The sequence below is a fragment of the Lynx canadensis genome, chromosome E3 (assembly GCF_007474595.2).
Source record: "Lynx canadensis isolate LIC74 chromosome E3, mLynCan4.pri.v2, whole genome shotgun sequence".
Classification (NCBI taxonomy): domain Eukaryota; kingdom Metazoa; phylum Chordata; class Mammalia; order Carnivora; family Felidae; genus Lynx; species Lynx canadensis.
Window position 1 is genome coordinate 972,606 of NC_044318.1, and position 19,628 is coordinate 992,233.

The 19,628-nt window shown below is 66.2% G+C and overlaps 3 protein-coding genes across 4 annotated transcripts; 1 reads left to right on the forward strand and 2 right to left on the reverse strand.

The window, feature by feature from the left end:
* The first annotated feature begins 3,109 nt into the window (after nucleotides 1-3,109).
* MSLN (mesothelin) lies at nucleotides 3,110-6,906 on the forward strand. The gene is made up of 11 exons (XM_032591654.1): nucleotides 3,110-3,220; nucleotides 3,325-3,412; nucleotides 4,068-4,111; nucleotides 4,215-4,314; nucleotides 4,587-4,765; nucleotides 4,843-4,998; nucleotides 5,092-5,234; nucleotides 5,305-5,432; nucleotides 5,793-5,887; nucleotides 6,136-6,322; nucleotides 6,397-6,906. The coding sequence occupies exons 2-11, from the start codon at nucleotides 3,328-3,330 to the stop codon at nucleotides 6,483-6,485; spliced, it is 1,206 nt and encodes a 401-aa protein (XP_032447545.1). The 5' UTR covers nucleotides 3,110-3,220; nucleotides 3,325-3,327; the 3' UTR covers nucleotides 6,486-6,906.
* A 103-nt stretch (nucleotides 6,907-7,009) lies between these two features.
* Nucleotides 7,010-16,303, reverse strand: LOC115504473 (mesothelin-like protein). The gene is made up of 18 exons (XM_030301475.2): nucleotides 16,257-16,303; nucleotides 14,467-14,521; nucleotides 14,226-14,346; nucleotides 13,732-13,794; nucleotides 13,400-13,520; nucleotides 12,312-12,432; nucleotides 11,359-11,444; nucleotides 11,096-11,222; nucleotides 10,825-11,015; nucleotides 10,406-10,496; nucleotides 10,057-10,198; nucleotides 9,507-9,694; nucleotides 9,269-9,424; nucleotides 9,069-9,196; nucleotides 8,373-8,503; nucleotides 8,199-8,293; nucleotides 7,729-7,984; nucleotides 7,010-7,309 (listed from the first exon to the last, which is right to left on the reverse strand). The coding sequence occupies exons 1-18, from the start codon at nucleotides 16,301-16,303 to the stop codon at nucleotides 7,044-7,046; spliced, it is 2,385 nt and encodes a 794-aa protein (XP_030157335.2). The 3' UTR covers nucleotides 7,010-7,043.
* A 112-nt stretch (nucleotides 16,304-16,415) lies between these two features.
* Nucleotides 16,416-19,547, reverse strand: RPUSD1 (RNA pseudouridine synthase domain containing 1). 2 transcript variants are annotated; one of them, XM_030301355.1, is made up of 6 exons: nucleotides 19,412-19,547; nucleotides 18,713-18,902; nucleotides 18,491-18,614; nucleotides 18,302-18,404; nucleotides 18,018-18,119; nucleotides 16,416-17,531 (listed from the first exon to the last, which is right to left on the reverse strand). In XM_030301355.1, exons 2-6 carry the CDS (start codon nucleotides 18,892-18,894, stop codon nucleotides 17,134-17,136), a joined length of 909 nt encoding a protein of 302 aa, XP_030157215.1. In that variant the 5' UTR covers nucleotides 18,895-18,902; nucleotides 19,412-19,547; the 3' UTR covers nucleotides 16,416-17,133. The 2 variants fall into 2 exon arrangements, with proteins under 2 accessions (XP_030157215.1, XP_030157216.1); XM_030301356.1 differs by lacking the exon at nucleotides 18,713-18,902.
* Nucleotides 19,548-19,628: the final 81 nt, after the last annotated feature.

Sequence of the window (19,628 nt, forward strand, 5' to 3'; positions counted from 1 at the left end):
TGTCTTAAAGTCCTCATAGGAGTGAAGTTCTATGATATCTGTCTCTCTCTGACTAATTTCACTGAGCATAATACCCTCCAGTTCCATCCACGTAGTTGCAAATGGCCAGATTTCATTCTTTTTGATTGCCGAGTAATACTCCATTGTATAGATATACCACATCTTCTTTATCCACTCATCCATTGCTGGACATTTGGGCTCTTTCCATACTTTGGCTGTTGTCGATCGTGCTGCTATAAACATGGGGGTGCACGTGTCCTTCGAAACAGCACACCTGTATCCCTTGGATAAATGCCTAATAGTGCCATTGCTGGGTCGTAGGGTAGTTCTACCTTTAATTTTTTGAGGAGCCTCCATACCGTTTTCCAGAGTGGCCGCACCAGCCAGCATTCCCACCAGCAGTGCCAAAGAGATCCTCTCTCTCCGCGTCCTCGCCGGTGTCAGGACTAGTGGGGCGGCCTGCAGAGATCCTGTGGCGGCACCAGGTGGGAGACCCACCCTTGCCCACTGAGCCTCGTCTCACGGCACGAGAAATGGGGCAGTGAGACGCTGTGAAGTAAGGCGTCAGCTCCCAACTCGAGCCTGGTACATGCCCGCGCCCCCCAGGGGAGGCCCGGGCTGGGGCTGCTCTCCACCCGGGGCCCCCCCTCCTCCCGGGTGACTCCCCCCCACATTCCTGCGGCAGGAGCAGCCTGCTCCCAGCTGGCAAGGCCTCCTTTGTTTGGCTCGACTGACCTGAGGGGGTGCCGGACTCTTGGCCACCTCACTTCCGGGTTGAGGACACCAAGGCAAAGGAGGCTCGGGCTTGGTCGATCGCCCTGAAAGAACCACAGTGCGGGGCCCACTGGCACCAGGGGACGTTCCCAGGGGAATTTCCCGGGGTGTCCTGGGGCCCAGCCCAGTATCCAGGGCCAAAAGGGGCTGACCATGGCCTCATCCGCGTGGGGTGGGGACAACGGCCCAGCTGGGGTCTGGGTCACCCGCATGAACATGCCTGGGGAGGTGAGGGTGGGGTCACGTCCATCAGCACTCCTGGCACCTCTAGCCAAGTCTGAGTGGGAGCGGGGGTTAGCCTAGGCTGGTCCCAGGGCCCACCTGGGAGGGACCCTGGCCACCCCAAAGAAGCAGGCTGGGGGGGGCAACCCGGCCCCTGCCACCACAGATGCCCCCTTCCAAGGTCCTCGCCCTCAGCGAGTGTGAGGCCCCCCCCACCTCTCCTCAGGGTCAGCTCTGCCCTAGTGCCAGCTGCTCCGGCCACACCGTGTGACCCCGGGCTGGCTGCACAGCGTGTCTGTGCTTGGGGCTGACCAAATGACCATGCGTGGAAGACCCAGAACCTGTCCGGCTCCCCTGCCAACTCGCACCAGAAGGACCTGAAGTTGGGAATGTGGTCTGACTTCATTTTCTGTCTCTTGAAGACCAGATGGTGGGTGGGGGTTGGGCTGGGGTGGGCTGGGTGGGGCAGCTGGCCTGCCCCGAGTTCTGAGCTCTTGGCGCTTGGGCCGGGGGAAGGAGCTGGACGTTAATCTGTCGAGGCAGAGCTACCTCTGCCTCATTCTGCGCTCTGAGCAGCTTGTGGTCTGCTCAGACCCCAGACCCCACCTGGCAGCAGGGTAGGGGCAGAAAGGCAGGGGCAGGGCCAGCCTCTCTGTCGCCAGGCCCCACTGCCAGGGCTCTGGACGGGCCCCGAACCTTGCCCGCTCTAGTATGTGCCAGCATCTGAGTAGGGCCCAGCATGCAGTTGGCCCTAAGCCAGCGTGTAGGTGTTGAAGGGTGACAGCGACCAGGTGGCTGCTGTCACAGAGGCCTCAGGGTTAGAGATGGGGCCAGCCCTGACACCCTCCCTGTACTGCCCCCCCCCCCCCGCCCGGGGAACGATGCAGGACAGAAAAGGAGGCTCGAGAGCAGGCTCGCAGAGGGAGACAGAGCTCTGCTGGGGACTGTTTCCACGTCACACGCAAACACGGGCACTCCAGACTGGCGGGAACAGACTTGAAACCGCAGGTCGAGCTCAGGCCACTTGGGAAGCTGCAGACCTGACAGCTGAAGTGCCTCCGTGGCCCCAACCTGGCCTTCCGGGGGTGGGTCTGGGGGTGGAGATGTGAGGACGCAGATTCCAGGGCCCACGGTGGCCTGCAGGGGCTCCCGGGAAGCCCCATCTGAGGTGCTGGGGGTTCTCTGGTTACATGGGCCTGGGGAGGGGCCCACCTGGCCTCACCCATCCAAGGGGTGGGGTCCTCCCTCACTCCACTGCCCGTTTACTGGTCTGGGGGTCTGGTTTTCTCGCGCCACCTCTGGAACCTGGGGGGGGAGGGGAGAAGGCTCACCTGGGGCCACTTCCCAGGACACACCCCCAGCGCTAGGCTCCTCACCCCACTGAAAGGCGTTGCTGATGGGTGAGTGCGTCCCCCTCATTTTTGACTCCGGGTGGGGCTGACGCAGGCTTGCACGGAGGCAGGCTTGTGGGGAGGGGATGTCTCCGCTCACCACGCCCAGGGCCGGCAGCCTCCCTCCCTGGGAGGGGTGAATGTAGTTTGGCCTACACTGGTTTGGTCTCCCGCAGGTCCCCACCCTACCTGGGACAATACTCCCTGGAAAGCGGCTCTCCACCCACTTCCACACCCCACACTGGCTGGCAAGGCCCCCTGAACCCCACTCTAAAAATGCAGGGGAACCGCCCCAGAATCCCTATCCATCCACTGCCTCACCCAAGGGACTGGCAGGTAAGAAGGGGTGTTGTACCCACAAGACACTGAGGCCTCTGTCTTGGGAGGGACCTCAGAAGAGAAAGCAGGAGGGCAGGTGGGCCTCAGTGGCCTTGTCCACCCGGGCCCGGGGTTTGCACAAAGCCTGGCAGGTGCCAGGAGCAGGAGGATGGGGAGGAGAGAGTGGCCACGCCCCAGGTTGTGGGGGGGGTCACTCAAATCTATCCCCAGCTCTGGTGCAAATGTGGAATCAGGCCAGCCTGGGCCAGAGGCAGCCCTGCCCTAACCAGTTGCCCGCCTGGGCTCTCACTGCTGGGGGCCTGGCTGACTCAGACTCAACACCCCCTGCAGGAGGGGCCAGCTTCCCGGAGGGGGCGGGTCAGGTGGACAGGTCAGTCCTGAGAGCAGGGCTGGAGGCCGCAGAGACGCCACCTGCAGGGGCCTGAGAAGGTTCGGTGTGGGGTTCTGAGACCGTCCAGCCTCATAAGGCCCTGCACTGGCCCAGGGTGAGGCAGGTGGGTTGGAGGGGAAAGGAGGGGTGCGGGAGGGGGGGTAGTCAGGGGGATGGGGGGGTTGTTCACCCAAACGGTGGGGATATCGGAGCGGCTGTCCTCCACAGACAATGGCCTTGCAGGCTGCTCTGCCTCCTCTGGGGTCCCGTGGGACCCCCACCCACTGTAGCCTCCTGCTCCTGCTTCTCAGCCTCGGTGAGTAATGCGGTGGGGGGGGGGTGCTGCTGCAAAGTAGTGGGGGCCCAAACAGCTGAGGGGCCTCAAGAAAGGCTCTCATTGCCCCACACCCCCTCCCTGCCTGTGGGCAGTGCCCCCTCCCCCATCGTTGGCAGGTGCCCTGAGGTCAGGCAGCTGTTCCAAGTTCTGGGCAGGTGGCCCGAGTCCTGGCGGGTGCTCCGAATCTCGGCGGGTGCCCTGAGTCCTGAACAGGCGCCCTGAGTTCCAGATGGGTGCCCCAAGTTGTAGGTAGGTGCCCTAGACCTGGGCAGGCTGTCAGCCGTGTCTCTGTCCCCAGAGGTGACTGTGGCGGCCCCCCTGCTGGACCTCCACGCCCTGCAGCATTAGCGGCTGAGCCAGGGCAGTGATAGGCGCTCAGGCCAAGCTGAGAGTGTCCACGGAGAGGGTAACTCCTCGACCGGAGCAGTGAAGGCTTAGGAGGAGGATGAGGGACGCCTGGGCCCCTTGGGGTGGGGTGGGCTGTGACATCATGGGGTGCAGGGGCCTAAGTCTGTGGGGGGAGCACAGTGTTGGGGGAGCAGCTTTGCCTCCTTCCTACACACGGTGGGGGCCGGTGGCAGGCACCCCAGGAATCCCTGGCTGTCCCTTCCAGCCTTACGCTCTTCCCCTGCAGGGTGGGTGCTACCTTCCAGGGTCCGGGCTGCAGACTCACGACCGGTAAGTTCCCTCTGGGGAGACAGAGGAAGGTGTCTGGCCCCAGGTAGGGGGCCTCGGACCCCCGGCCATGCACAGCTCAGCTACAGCCCTGCTCTGTCCTCAGGGTGTCACGACCCCCTGGCTGCAAGGCACCTCCCGGGACCTGTCTTGGCAGCGGCCTGAGCTGACCGTCCTCCTCCCGAGGGACCGGCGGGACACAGAGAGTAAGTGGGAAACCCTGTCCCACTGGCTGTCAAGAGACCCGGGGATGGGGTAGGGTCGTGGGCTCACACCTGCCCATACCCGTGGCCCTTTCTGGCCGCTCAGCTTGGTCCACGGTGACAACCTCGGAGAAGGGACAGAATCACTCCATTCTGCTGGTGTGTAAACAGGCCTGGAGGGGGTCCTGCATTGCCCAGGGTCTGTCTCCGTGAGGTTTGGGGGGAGGAGGTTGACAAGAGACGTCCAGCCCTCAATCCCCCGCCTGCCCCCGCAGAGAAAGCCTGCCCACCAGAGCGGAGGGCCCGTGTGGTGGATGAAAACCTTGTCTTCTACGAGCCCTGGGAGCTGGAGGCCTGTGTAGATGGGGCCCTGCTGGCCGCTCAGATGGACCGGGTGAACATGGTGCCCTTCACCTACCAGCAGCTGGGCGTTTTTAAGCGCAAATTGGACGAGGTAGTTCATGAGGGGCTCATACCTGCCCACCCCGCCGGAGCATCCCCAGCCATCCATCCAGTCACCTCCCCGGGCAGCTCTATCCACAGGGGTACCCCGAGTCCCTGGTCCGGCACCTCGGGTACTTCTTCCTTGAGCTCACCCCCGAGGACATCCACAAGTGGAACGCGATGTCCCTGGAAACCGTGAAATCTCTTCTTGAAGTCAGCAAAGGGCACAAAATGGATGCTCAGGTGACAGGGAGGGAGCGGGTGGTGTGAGGCCGTGCAGACCCCAGGGGATTGTGGGTCTCCTTGCCCCAAGGCACCCGTGGCCTCCTTCCACAGGTGGCTGCCCTGATTGCCCGCTATCTGGTGGGAGGGGGCCAGCTGGACAAGGCCACCCTGGACACACTGGCCGCTTTCCATCCGACGTACCCGTGCTTCCTCAGTCCTGAGCAGCTGGAGTCAGTGCACCACAGCGTTGTTTGGTGAGTCCCGGGGGTCCGCCGGGGGTGGTGGGCACGCTGCGCCCTGGGCTCACTGTCCGGGCCTCTCCAGGGCAGCCCGGCCCCCGGATCTGGATGCATGCCGCCCGGCCCAGATGGACGTACTCTATCGCAAGGCCCGCCTTGCCTTCCAGAACGTGAGCGGGTCTGACTACTTCGAGAAGATGAAGCTCTACCTGGGTGAGCCAGGGTACACCCAGGGGGCGGCGATGGCCAAGGCTCCCCACGCAGGGGCCGCCAGTTCCTGCCTCACTAGGCCACTGCTGGTGTGACTGGTGGTCACTGTGCCCTGCGCCCTTACGAGTGTGTGTAGGTGGAGACCCTGTGAGTTCTGAGCCGACCCAGATGCTCCCGCGGCCACCTCCGGCCTCTCCACGCACCCTGAGGGTCAGATGGGCACCAGGGGAACCCGGGGCCCAGGAACTCCTTAGGAAAAGGGAATCTTGGGGAAGGAGGACGGCTTCTTGCAGCCTCCGGGCAGGGGATAAGACTGAGGGCTGTTGCGAGGTCTCACGCTTGGGGCCCTCTCCCCGCGGTCAGGTGGGGCCCCCACGGAGGACCTGCGGGCTCTCAGCCGTCAGAACGTAAGCATGGACTTGGCCACATTCCGGACGCTGCGGCCCGAGGCAGTGGTGGTACGGCCGCGGGGCGGGGCCGCGGGGGCGGGGCCACACGGGGCGGGGCCCAGGGGCGGGGGCACAGGAGGGGCGGGGCCAGGCAGGGGCTGCCTTCGCGCCGGGGCGAGCGCCGAATCCTGGAGCGGCCAAGTCAGGGTCTGTGCGCCCGGGAAGGGAAGCGCCGGGAGGTTTGGGCGGAGCAGAGCCCGGCAGCCTTCTGTGGGTGAGGCAGGGCGCCCTTGACCGCCCCCTGGGGGTTCTGGCAGCCGCTGACCGTTGCCGAGGTCCGAAACCTTCTGGGTCCGAACCTGGTGGGCCTGAAGGCGGCGCGGGAGAGCAGCCCCGTGCGGGATTGGATCTCACGGCAGCGGCAGGAGGACCTGGACAGTCTGGGCCTGGGGCTCCGAGGCGGCATCCCCAATGGCTACCTGGTCGTGGACCTCAGCTTCCGAGGTGGGCCAGGGTGGCCGGCTGGGTGGGGTCGGAGCGGAGCGGCATGGGGCGTCTGAGTCACTCCCTCTGTACAGAGGCCCTCTCAGGGGGCGCCCGCCTGCTCCGACCCGGACCTGTGCTCACTGCGGTCCCGACTCTGCTGTGGGCTTTGGTCCCGAACTGAGCCCGCTGCTCCGGATGCTGGACCTGCCCTGCTGGAGGCCCCGCCTGGCCAAAGCGGCCCCGGTGCTCCCTGGCCCACCTCAAGGGGACTGGGGTTCAATAAAAGGACACTTTCCTTCCCTGCAGAGGCACCCCGTGGTGTTCTGAGGACGTGGTGGGAAGGCCCTGACCTGGTAGATGTGGTTCCCGAGTTGTAGCCCCTCCTATTTGCACTTGGAGGAGGGGGTCCAGGGGAGGTAGTCCAGGCAGGCAGGTGGCCTTGAGGGCCTTCCTACCACTGTTTCCAGTCCCGGGGTCTCCCCTCCGAGTCCAGGCCAACACTCAGGGTGGCGTCTGGAGACACGGCCGGAAGACGACGGCACAGAAGTCCGTCCCGGCTGAGAAGGTCTCTGCCCCTCCTCGGGCTCAGAACAAAGGGACACAGGCGGGAAGGTCACCTTGTCTTTTATTCGAATCCCTCAGGGACGCCCCCTCCCCAGCAGCATCTGAGGGAGACCAGAGGGCTGGGACAGCGTCTCCGTCAACTCTTCAGGGCTGGCCTCGGGGTGGGCCCAGATCCTCATTCCAGCTCCGTGTCCCGGGAGCTGGATGTGGGTGGGGACCAGCCCTGCGGGCCCCTAGAATGCCGGACATGGTGGACCCCAGCTACCAGCCCCCGTTTCCCTGCTCGTGGTGCTGGGGCGGCGCCGTCTTCAGAGGCCATAGTGCGGGTGTCCCAGGAGCAGTCCTGGCTGAGCCCTGGGGTGCCCCAGTACAGCAGCCACAGGAGGCCAGAGGGCAGGGCCACAGAGAGTGGCAGGTACCCCAGATGGGCTGGTGGGCTGCCTGTAGGCAGAGCATGGAGGGAGCACCCATCAGTCCCCGCTGGGAACCGCCCCCGGGCTGTCCCGCCGCCTCCCGGGCCTGGGCACCCCCTCAAGGCTCACACCGTCCCTGCAGCTGGGGAAGGCCATGTAGGCTGCTGTCCTGGGCCCTGGGCAGGGATGGCACAGCTTCTCCACCCCCCCCCCACCCCCCCACCCCACTTTCTGGCACTCAGCAGGTTTTGGAGGAGGGGATTTTGTCCTCCAATAACTCAGCCTCCAGTGAAGAGTGAGGCCGGTGTCACCCAGATGCCACCCAGGGAGACAAACAGAAAGAGTGGCCGACAGAGTGTGAGGTCGGGGGTCCACAGAGGCGCTGGGCAGACCGACCAGGCCGGGTGGGGAAGGCCCACCAGAGGCGAGGGCGGGTTGGGAGCATACCGGAGGCGGGGGCGCTGTGCCTGGGAAGGCCTGACGTGGGGGCTGGGTAGGGCCCCCGGGGCGCGGTGTTGGGGGTGACGGTGGTGGAGCGGCCTGGGCCGCTGAGGCCGGCAGGGTCCGTGTCTAGGCCCAGCTCGCCAAGGGCCGACCTGTTGAGGCTGCGCAGCCAAGAGCTGATGGTCGGGTGGCTCCGTGCCTTCTGTAGGTCCCCCACGTTCTGGCCCAGCAGTGTCGTCACATTGCCGACACTCAGGCTCTGCGAGGGAAGGGAGGGGGCCGTGGGGGGAGGTCCGGAGGGTCCCGCAGAGGCCAGCTTTGGGGCCAAGGGCAGACCTGGCAGGGCAGTGCTTGACTGAGGAGTGAGCACAGGGGTGAGGCCTGGCAGCAGTGAGCTGGGGTTCACGCGGTCTGCATCCCTCTGACTTTGGGGCGCTCGGGCCTCCCCTGGGCGGGCATCCCCCAGGGCTCACCTGCAGCACACGGGGGTTCAGATTGGTGAACGTGTCGATGTCCATGGAGACGTTCGCCTGGACCAGATGCCGCAGCTCCTCCACGGGGGCACCTCCTGGGGGCCGGGCAGTGGTGAGGGGAGAGGGGCGGCGGGCTTCTGGGGACGGGCTGCTGCACACAGGGCAGGGTCTCACCAAGGTAAGGACGCATGAAGCGGTAATAGGCAGCCGTGGTCCTGGTGCTGCCGAAGGCCTCGCGGGCCTTGGCGTAGAGCACGTCTTTCCGGCTCTGAGGGCAGGAGGAGATATCCAGGGCCCCAGCCAGCCTGGGGGAGGAGGAGGCTGCTGGGCAGGCCGGGAGCCCCCCACGCTCCTGGCCGCTCCCCTCCACAGCTTTCCTCTCGCCCTCTGTACTGTGCCTAATAGCGTCCCTCCCCAAACTCGCACCTGCCCCAGCCTCAGAAGGTGGTTTTGTTTGAAAATGGAATCGTGGTCGCTATCTGTAGGTCTATTCTAACATGACCCCACGCTGAATTAGCGTGGCCCAAGGTCTAACAACTGGATGCAAGAAGGAGATCTGTACGCAGACCGAGCGCGAGGCCGCGTGACCACGGAGGCCGAGGCCGGGGCGAGGCGTCCGCCAGCCCGGGAAGGCCAAGGGGTTCGGGCAGCCCCAGAAGCAGGAACGTCCCCTGCAGGCCTCAGAGGCAGCTGGTCCTGTGACGCCTTGATCTCAGACTTCCGGTCTCCAGACAGCGAGAGGTCTCAAACGGCTGGGTTAATGGCACTCTGTTGTGCAGCCCTAGAAAACTAACAGCCTTAGGTGGCCTGGCTGAGCCCCACCCTCCTTGGCCGAGGGGCGGTGAGGGGGCGGTCACTGGGCCGGCTCACCGGAACTCCGAGGGCCTGATGGCCTGGATCTGCCTGGCGCTCATCCAGCAGAGGCGGGAGCCCCCGATGGCCACGAGCAGGGCGCCGGTGAGGGTGCCGTTGTGGTCCAGGTACTTCTGTAGCACAGCCTGGAGGCGAGGCCGGGTCAGCGGGGCCGGGGTCGGCGCCCCCCACCCCCACGCCCTCCGCACCGCCCTCACCTCAGTCTGGTTCTCCAGGGCCACATCTGAGGCCAGCAGGGCCACGACGGTGTCTCTGGACGTGACGTTCCACTGGCCGATCTCGGAGCGGGAGTAGAGGTAGACCAGCGAGGCGATGAGCGGCAGCTGCTCCTCGGGGACGCCGCGCGGGTAGACCTGGGGTGGGGGTGGGGGCGTCAGGCCACACCGCCCGGCGCCCGCCCACCCCTTCCCGCAGCTGGTCCGCAGCGCACCGCACCCGAGCCAGCTTGGCCTTGACGACACGCTGGCACTCGGCCGGCAGAGGGTGCTGCAGCAGGGGGTCCAGGTTGGCTTTGAGCACACGGCTCCCCAGGCAGGACTCCAGCTGCACGCAGTCATAGTGCACCAGAAAGAGGTCGTCGCGCAGCGTGGCCGCCGTGATGTCCCCGCGGAGGCAGGGTCTCCCTGTGGCTGGGGGTGGGCTGGGGGTTTTGAGCTGACCTGTGCTGACCTGGGGCCCCACCCACCTCACTCCTGAATTTGGCCTGCCCTTGACTCTCCCCAAGCTTGACCTCTAGCCAAGAAAACTGCGTCCAGACCAGATTGAGTTTGACCTCGACTCCCAACCCAGGCCCGACCTTACAGTTCACCTCCACTGGGCTCTAACGAACCCCGACGCCCCCCCACCCCCCCGCACCCCTCGGCTGGATGCAGACCCCTAGGCCACGCCCAGGCCAGCATGCCACATGTTGGGTGAGCCCGCCCTAGGGTTAGGAGCCCAGAGCGGAGGAGACAGAGCATCCCCGGGCCACAGTGGCCACACTGACCTGTGCCCCGCTTGGGCCGAGAGGACACCGACTCAGCCTTGGCCTTCAGAAAGCCAGTGACGAAGCGCCTGGCGTCCTGCTGGCTAAGCCGCCCAGCTCGGTACGTGGCCACCGTGCTGCCGAAGAAGTCCAGGCCCACAGCCTGGCAGAGCGGGCATACAGACTCCATACCCTGGCGAGGGGCTGGCAGGGGCCCCTGGTTCCTCCTCCCGCCCCACGGATGGAAACCCTGGGGCAGGGAGGGACTGGGGACACCAGTCCCCAGCGGAGTGGCTGGTGGAAGGCCGGCCGGACGCCCCTCCCCTTGTCCACAGCCAGCTGGACAGCCCCCCACTCCAGAGCACCCTACCTGCTGCACCTGCATCCACAGGCTGGAGCTGATGTAGGTGGCCAGGGGTCCCAGAGCCCGCAGCCCCTCTAGGTTCCAGGAACCCGGAGGCCTGGCATGTGGGAAGGGGGGCACTGTGTCAGGGTCGGGAGCACAGCCCCGGGGCCTGGAGGCTGCCTGCCCCTCTCCGAGCACCCACTTTCTGGGGCCTGCCCTGCGGGGGACACCCTGCTCAGGAGAGACTCTCCCACTCCGGGTGTGGGGGCAGGGGACCGTGGGGTTTGGAGGGTGGGGGCAGCACCCCTAAGCCGGTGTGTCCCAGGCTGCGGGGTCAGTGGGGCTGTGAGCCGGGGCGAGAGGTCGAAGGTCGGCAGAGCGGTACACACTGGCGGTCTCCTCCGGAGGGGGAGGCCTGGGCAGAGAGTTCCGGCCCTGCCTACCCAAGCGTGGTCTCCCCACTGGCCAGCAGCGTGTTGAGGGCGGCTTGCTGGGGGGCGGTCAGCCGATGGCAGCGCTGCAGATTCTGCAGCACACGGGGGTCCGCGGCCACGATGCTGGACGCGTCCATGTCGCACACCAGGACCCCGAGGAGCAGCAGGTCAGAGGCGCTGAGCCGCAAGCGAGGTCCTCCCTACGGGACGGCAGGTCAGCGTGAGCCTGGCCCCACTTCCGGTCCCCCCGGCCCGCCCGGGGCCCGCCCGCGGTGCCTACCAGGCAGGCCAAGGCCACACGCTGCAGGGCGGCCCTCTGGTCCGGCAGGTTGGCCAGCAGCTCCGTGTCCCCCTGGGCGGCACGGTGGGTGAAGGCGCGGCAGTCGGCTTCCCTCACCTGTGTCAGGCTGCGGGAGGGTTGGGGGGCTGTCGGGAGGGTGGGGACCGGCCCGGATATCCCTGGGGAGCTGGGGTCCCCGGGACTCCAAAGGAGGCACGCTCAGCCTGTGCCGCCCGGGTTTCGGGCCGGGAGCGGGCACTCACTTGTAGAAAAGCAGCAGGTCCGGCGGGTGGAGCTCAAAGTCGTCCTGGAGGCCGTGCAGCGCGGCCAGGTTGGCCAGGCAGCTGAGCTGGGCAGGGCGGTGATGGGTCACTCTCTCGCCCAGCCCAGGGCTCCCCCGGCCCCCTTCTCTCTGCCACGTTACCCTCTCCCTCAGGGTGGTCCCTTCCCTGCCTGCCTGGACCCCGCCTCACCTGGACATCACGTCGTCTTCCCGTCTCAGCCGCTCTCGGGATGTGTCAAGGCCAGCCCGAGAGTCCTCCCCACCCTGGGCCCCCCTGCACTACGGTGACTCAGAGGCATTTATCTCAGGGCCGCCTGCCTGGGTTTCTTGTGTTGCTTGACTCACTTTGAGATCGTTCTAGGTTCAGTACTAATTTCATACCAATGTTATAAAGAGACAAAATGGTAGCTTTTCTTCTTTCCGTTTCTTTAAACCCAAGGACGGGCAATGCTTGGATCAGTGGTGGGTTGCAGGGAGAGGCCAGCAGGCTGGGGGATCTGCCCAGGGCCCAGAACCCGTCCCAAAGGGGGACGCTGCATGACAGATGGAGGGAGGAAGCGGCCAGCGCAGGCCTGGCGGATAAGCCCTCACCCGAACACAAGAACAGAAGGCAGGGGGTCTGCAGGTAATTGGCGGAGAAGGCCCTAGAAATGATCCAAAGTGGGCAGCAGCAGAGAGTCACTCAGGGGAGGGAAAGCCCAACCTCTGGAGGGCCAGACCCCCTGTCGCGTCGGGGACTACTGAAGCGACACCCCTCAGGCGGTGGTGACGCTGGCGGTGTCTCCCGCAGGGCCCCAGTGCTCCCCCCTTCTCTCCCCCACCGTGAGCTCGCCCCCACCCGGCCCCGCAGGCCCCCCGCTGGCCCGTGTCCTGCGCTGGGGACACCCCTGCCCTCAGCACCCCAGCCTGCGCCCATCCGCCACAGCCATTCACCTGCCAGGCTCTGAGGAGGACCCGGCGAGTCGCCATCGCCCTGATGAGAGCGGAGAGCTGGTCCCGGGGCAGCTGGCTGGCCGGCTGGCACCAGAAGCTGTGCAGGAGGGAGGCGTTGGCACTGGGCAGAAAGGAGGCAGGCGGTGAGTTGGGGGGGGGGGGCGGTGTAGCCCGGACTGCAGTGCACAGGAGGGAGGTCAGCTCCCCAACACCCAGGGCCTGAGACACAGGAAGGGTGGCTGGTGGCGCCTGGGCGCAGGCAAGACCGCGGCTCCGCTCGGCACGCACTTGTGCCCCTGTGGCACGTAGTTGGCCCCAGGCTCCAGGCGATGAGCAGGGCTTCAGTATGGCCCCGGCCTGGACTCTGGGTCTGTGCTTCCGCCCGGGGCCCGGTCCCAGGGGGCTCTGAGCTCGAGTGAGCTCCCCGGCCCCAGCAACGGCTGAGTGTTTGGAGCAGATGTGGTCCGGGCATCTGCGGTGTCACCACGGCCAGGCTGGTTCCTAGCTGAGTGTTCCGCAGGCTGTGCGTCTACTAAAATCCGTGCGTGGGGAGGGCGTCTCATGGGACTTCAGCCTGGGTCTCCAGCCCTGCCTAATCAGCACACTGATTGGTCAGTGACTGATGGTCCACGAGAGGTCTCTGACTCCCAGGGAAGGGAAGGGTGGCTGAGCCCACGCATGAGCCCTCTGAACAGTGCTTGGGAATTACCGAGTCTCTGTTTAGGACCTGAGAGAGCAGCCAAGCCTCGGGGCAGGGGAAGAAAGCGGAGAGGACTCTGGCCGGGAGAGCACTGTGAGAGGTGAGGGGTTCAGCGGCCCCAGTCCCAGCTGCGACAGCCTGGGGGACCCACTCTTGGCCACTCTGGTGTGGTTGGGACATGATGCAGGACACTGGGTGATCTGGGCCACCTTGGGGCAAGGTTGGTGAGTGCTGGGGGCAGCCCTGCCTCAGCCTCGCCTGGGCCGTCAGGTGCGGCCCCTGGAGCCGCACCGTCCCCTCCCCGCCCCCCCCCCCCCCCCGCCTGCCAGGGGATCAGCTGCCAGAATGTGACCTGTAGGTTGGAACTGCAGGAGGGGCTGGCACTCACCTGGCCCACAGGTCAGCCCTGCTGGCATCCAGCCCTCCCTGGGAGAAGCCCTGGGCCTGGGGACGAGAGCAGTGGGCGGTGAGCCACATGAGGAGGGCGAGGCCTGGGCTCACCTGGGCACCTGGAACAGAATGGGCCATGAGCGGCTGACGCCCCCCCCCCCCCCCCGCAGGGCTGCGCCTGCCTGGTGGGGGCATCCGTCAAGGGTCTGCCCAGGGCTCCCTGTGTCCCTATGACCACAGATGGTCCTGCCACCTAAGAGGAGCCGGCCGTGGGAACCACCCCCGGAGGGTCCACGGTGCCCCTTTGTGAGGGGGGGGGGGCAGTCTCACCTGCTCTGAGGCCCATGGCTGTGCAGGAAGGTGTGGGGTCACGGGCGGTGGGTTCAGGACAAGCTGGAGAGGAGATAGGACGTGATGAGGCCCACGCCATCACCGTCCCCTGCCCTCCTCGGCCCGGGCACAGAGAGGGCATTGCAGTCTGGGGTCCCACAGGATGGCTGCCCCACAAGTGTCTCTGTCTTTGGGGAGGGTAACAGCCCCACAAACAATAGCTCTGCGGAACCAAAGGGAGTGGCAGAAGGGGGCCGGCCCTAACCCCGGGGCCTTCCTTATCGCAGGTCAGGGCTCATGGCACCTGCAGGCTCTGGTGTCTCCGATAAACAGATCTCCACACAGCTGCAGGGCAGGGGCGGTGGTCCCAGTAAGTCCCCCGCAGGGAGCTGGGGGTTGAAGCTTCAGGGGTTCCCTAACCTGCGCCCACACCTGGGTGGCCTAGAAAGCTCTCTTCTCCTCCAGGGAGACCTGGAGGCCCAGCCAGACCTTGCCTCCGGCCACAACCCCCACCACAGCCCCGGAACAGCCCTGGCCAGCCTGCAGATGGAGGTCCTGAGGGTGTTGGCGCTTGCGGGCTTCTAGATTGCGCTCCACCCAGGGTGTTACTGTCCTCTGCAGGGAGCAAAGCGTTAGCTCAGAGGGGCTCAGCTCCCCACCCAGAGCCACGATGACACTGACTCCCAGCCTGCGCCCTGAGGTTCGGGTGGCCCTGCCCCAGCCGTCACTTCTCACCTGGGCTCGGAGACCTTCTGCCGTAGAGGGAGGCTGCTCCCGCGCCCCGGGGTGGCTGTCCAATGCAGGGGGGTATAAGCCAGGTGACGGGTGCTCCAGCCACTAGGGACCCCAGCCCACCGAGTGTGTCAGACCCTGCAGCTGAGCCCTGGGGCACAGGGCTGGTGCAGGGGGTGGGCACCTGTGCCCCTGCTCGGCTCCATGCCTCGCCTGACACCCTGCCTGCCTGGCCACCCAGTCCTGAAGCGATGCCTACCTGGCAGATGTGCAGGGGAGAGACCAGGGCTGTGCCAGGTGACGGTGCCGTGTCCGCCCCGGGGGACCTTGAGCACAGCAGACACCTGCCCTCCGGCCCCGGCGGAGCGACAGACTGAGCTCACGGTTGGCAGCCGCCCAACGCACACCCCTGCCCACTGGGGAATGTGTCTGTGCCCTGGGGGTCACGCGTGTATTCGTACACGTGCGTGTCTGCAGCTGTCGTGTGTGCTGGTGTCTTTGTGCACACGCGTGTGCCTGGGGGCGGCCACAACTATGTGAACGATAGATGTGTTCCCCACAGGGACATCAGGCACACGTGGATCCAGTGTGGCACCTGGGTTCAGCCACGCACGCGGCACTTTCTGCCCCGTGAGCGTGTGTGTCCGTAAGTGTGCGTGCTGTGAGGCGGGGAGGGGATGAAGGCAGCAGGCAGGTGTCCTCAATGGCAAAGAGCTGTGGTGCACACGCTCTGGGGCCCAGGATGGGTCCCCTGAGGTAGAGTGGGAGGTGCCGTGGAAGCTTATCCCCAGCTGAGGGGGGCAGGGCCCGGGGGATACGGGGGCCTGGAACCCCACGGTGCTGGGTCAGCCACCAAACTACTGTCATCAGCACCACAAGGAGAGCCACACGTGCCCAGAGAGCCAGCCTCACCGCCAAGCAGGCGTGTTGACCCAGGGCCTAAGGCGCCAACAGCTAGAGGGACCGGCTGAAGACAGCTCCCCCCTCCCCTGGTGTGGACAGGCCTCACCGAAGTCCAGCTGCCCTTCCGCATGGCTGGGGGCGGGGCCCCACCAGCACACGCAGCTCCCCAGTGGGGACCTGCCCGTGCTCTGGCCCCACCGGCAGTGCCTGTCCCGCCACTCTTGCTAAGGAAGCTCCCCTCTTCCCCCTTGCCCAGGGGCACCCGCACGATCCCCACACCATCCAACCCTGCCCACCCACGGCCGGGGCATGGCGGGGGGGGACAGACAGGCCGGGTGCGCCCGTGTCTGGCCTCTGCAGTCTCAGCCTAGAGGCCCACGGGGTGGGGGGAGACAACCTCCCAGCCTACCCGTAGGAAGCAAGGTCCAGACCTGGCCTGTGGGTGGCCTTCTGGACCCCGGGGGGATTCAAGGCACCAAGGAGGTCTTTTACGGGGAGCAGCAGCACACGGAGAACGTTCCCCAGGACGGTGCCTACTCCTGTGTGCCTAACCCTCGTGCCTTCCTACCTTGGGGACTACGAGGTATACCCAGCTCTCTGACTTCTCTGTTGTCGGTTCCGGAGGCCCAGGCCAGTGCGTCCAGACAAGTGTCCTGCGGCTGGTCACACCTGCCTCCTGCTCTCCCCGACCCTGGAGACTGGCTGGCCCTCTGAGACGGTGAAGGGCCCTAAGGCGGATGTGGAGACCACAGCTCTAGGAAGAACTGGTGAGAACAGATGGATGCTGCCATGTTTTTGGCCAGAGATGGGGATCTCCGGGAACAGGACTGACCCAGTTTTGGTCCTCTACCCAGAGCCCGGCCCTCACACTAGGGCTGTGGGGTGCTCACTGCACGGTGGGGGAGGACAGGTCAGCAGCCGGGACCATGAGGTCCATCCTGGGTCCTGCTGGGGGGCCTAGGGCAGAGGTCTGCCCCATGCAGGGAAGAGGGCAGGGATCCGGGACCCCCAAGTCCCCCAATTCGGACAGAGTCACGATTGCTCACGGGGTCGGTCACTGAGTATTTATTGGGTCCCTGACGCTCAGCTGCAAGGAGGCTGATGGGGCTGTGTTTCCGGGGATGGGGGCTGGTCGTCCTCACTCCCAAGCCCAAATCCGGGACTGCTGGCCGCCTAGGCGTTGTGAGAGGGTCGAGAGGCGTGGCTCAGACCCTCCCCACAAGCCGTCGGGGTAGGAGGGGGCCCACGGGCAGAGTGTGGTAGAAGCAAAGGCACAAGGCAGTATCACGGGCAGGATGGGTCAGGGTCTGCAAGAGGGGAGGCCCAGCCCGGCTAGGCTGACCAACACAGGACCTCTGAGAACGGTGAGGACCAGGTGCTCTGAGGCCCGGGCTGGGGGCCCCGGAGGGACCCAACCTGAGGCTGGCTCAGCTCTTGCCTCTGCCTCTTGCAGGGAGACCTTGGGCAAATTTACAAAAACAAGCCGCGAGGGATGAAGCTTTGGAGCCGGGAAGGCAGGCCTTGGTTTCCCCTGGGGGAGAGGGGGCTTGGAGGAAGGCCTCATCCTCCAGAATCGTGGCGGCCTGGCTCCCCCTGCTGGCCTTGCGGCCCTTCTCCAGGTCTAGCTGCCACAGCCAGGGGATTCCGTCCCTGTCCGCAGGGGCGCCGCACACAGGGACACCCCCGACTTGGGACGGGCCTAGGGTTCTCCCCTGAAGCCCCCACCCCTAGTGGTCCCAGCTGGCGCTCCCACCCACCGTGGTGCCCTTAGTTGTCAGGCTCCAGTGTCCACTCTGACAGCCACTGCAGGCACGACGCCCGCTGTGCCTCTGTCTCGGGGGGCCTGGTGGAGGGTGTGGGAGTGCTGCAAGGTCCGGGGCTCCCTTCCGCAGGCTCAGGGTCGGGAGCAGCCCTCAGGACCTGGACGAGCTGGTCCAGTGACCGCACCAGGGTGTGGGGGCTCCAGCAGGCATCGAGCGTGGGCACGAAGGGATCTGGCGTGCAGGCCTCCACACACTCGGTGTGGGTGGGGATGCGCAGGTAAAACGCGTGCAGCATCATGCGGAAGGGCTGGTCTTCCCGGCCCGACGCCTGCCCGTAGGTCAGGTCGCCCACGACGGGGTGACTGAGGGCGCTGCAGTGCACGCGCAGTTGGTGCGTCCGGCCTGTGGGGGTGCCGAGGGAACAGGTAGGGTGGGGAGGGCATCCCGTGCCCCTCCCCTCCCCTCCCCCCACATCGCCCCAGCCCTGTCCTGTCGCTGTCTGGAAGCCCCCCGGAACCCTTGAAAATGGCAGACCTCTCTGTTTCCTGGTACAAACGAGAACATCGGGATTTAGAGAAGCGGTCGACTCCAAGAGTCGCTGCCGGGAGGGTCGGGGCCAGGCACGCTGGAGAACTCCTCCCGGCCTTCCAGAGGCCCTCACGTCCAGGAGCAAGACCCCGTGTGGGGCTGAGATAGTGGAACGGCCCCAGGCAGGCCACTCTGCCCCTGTGCCACCGTTTCATCTCACGCGTAACAGAAGGGACACCGCAGCACCTTGTGTGAAGAGACGTGGGTGCCAGACATCGACCGCGCCAGGGGCGCGAGGGACATCGTTAACGGACAGCAAAGGGGCCCGGACGGCTTCCTGGTCCCCGCCCCCAGACGTACCCGTGAGGGGCTGCAACAGCACTTTGGAGACGGGGTCGCCCGCGTACAGCCCGTGTTCCAAGACCACCAACTCGGTGACACTTGGCTTTGGGTTCTCACAGCCTGTGAGGAGGAGGACAGGGCGTGAAGGTTGGCTGGACCAGCCTAGGGTCCGATCCACTCCAGCCCCGCTCACCTGTCTCCACGGGCCCTGCCCGCTCAGGCTCCTCACCGGATGACCCTCCCCCTCCCACTGGTCCCCAGGGACGTCCCCCTGACAGACCCCACTCCCCTGGCCTGCGTACCCTGTGTACCCTCGATGCACATGGTGTGAGCCCGACCCTCTGTGCTGTTCCTGCCGATGGCATAGTTGATGGTCATCCGGCTCTCCTGGACGTGTCCCCGTACCTGCCAGGCAGAGGGTCAGGAGCTGCTCTCGGGGCCACCCACCACTTCTGGGGAACCCCCTGCCTCGGAGACCGGTCAGGCCTTACCAGAGCCAAGTAAGCCTTGGTGACACGGCGCTCCTTGAAGCACTTGTAAGCGCTGCCCGCTGCAGCCTTGTTCAAGGCCACACAGAGGGCCCCGCTGGTGGAGAAGTCCAACTGGTGGCAGAACCTGGCATGGGGCAGCGGATCAGGGGTGGCTAGACTGGGGGTGGCCACTTCCCTCCCGCAGAGGCCGCTGGGGGCCACCAGTGCCTGGCCTCTGCACACCTGAACCCATAGTAGGTGTCAGGGTCCGCTAACTCGGGGAAGCGGAGGCGCAGCTGCTTCTGGAGGGTGGGGGTCTCACGCCACATCCTACTGTCGATGCGCAGGTCCCAGTGCTTGTTCACCACCAGGAAATCCTGGCTCTGGTACACCACCGACAGGCTCTCTACTGGGCCTGCTTCCATGCTGGGGCCCTGCAACGCACGGGGGTCCACGGGAAGTACAGCGCACGTCAGCGTCCTGCGCAATTGGCGTGTACATCCCTGTTCTCCAGGGTCCCCGGCGTGAAGCTCCTGACGCGGCGTCCGCACGCACTAGATCCCTTTCTACTCTCACTTCTCAGCTCTGACTGTGGGGTTGTCCGACCCAAACGCAGAGCCCGGAAGAAGCAGTCTCGCGCCTCAGCCCACCCCCGCGGACCCCTCCGGGGCAGTCCGCCAACGCGCGACAGGAGCCGCTTGCCGAGAGGGGAGGGGCCAAGAGAGGAGCTGCCGGCCACCCCCCACCCCCCCCCCCCCCGGCGGCCGTGGCGCCCAGCGAGGGAGGCCATCTCCGCCCTCACCCCCCGCCCCCGCCCCCGCCCCCGCCCCGAAGCAGATACAATCCTCCCCGGCAGCCCCCGACCCCTGGGTCTGATGGGCACCGGCCTACGGGTTCTGGGAGCCCTTCCCGCAGCCTGCCCCGCCCCTACTTCGGACCGACCTGCAGCTTCGCCGCGCCGCCCCGGCCCGCGAGGCAGCTGCCGGGCGCCGGCTCCAGCACTACGTCCTCGCACCTGGCGGCCCAGCGACCCCGCAGCCGCGCCTCACGGGACCTACCGGAGCGCGCAGCCCTGCCCACGCCCCGCCCACGCCCCGCGCACGCCCCGGACGGGCGGCCGTGCGGGCCAATGGTGAGCGCCCAGGACCTCCGCTTCGAC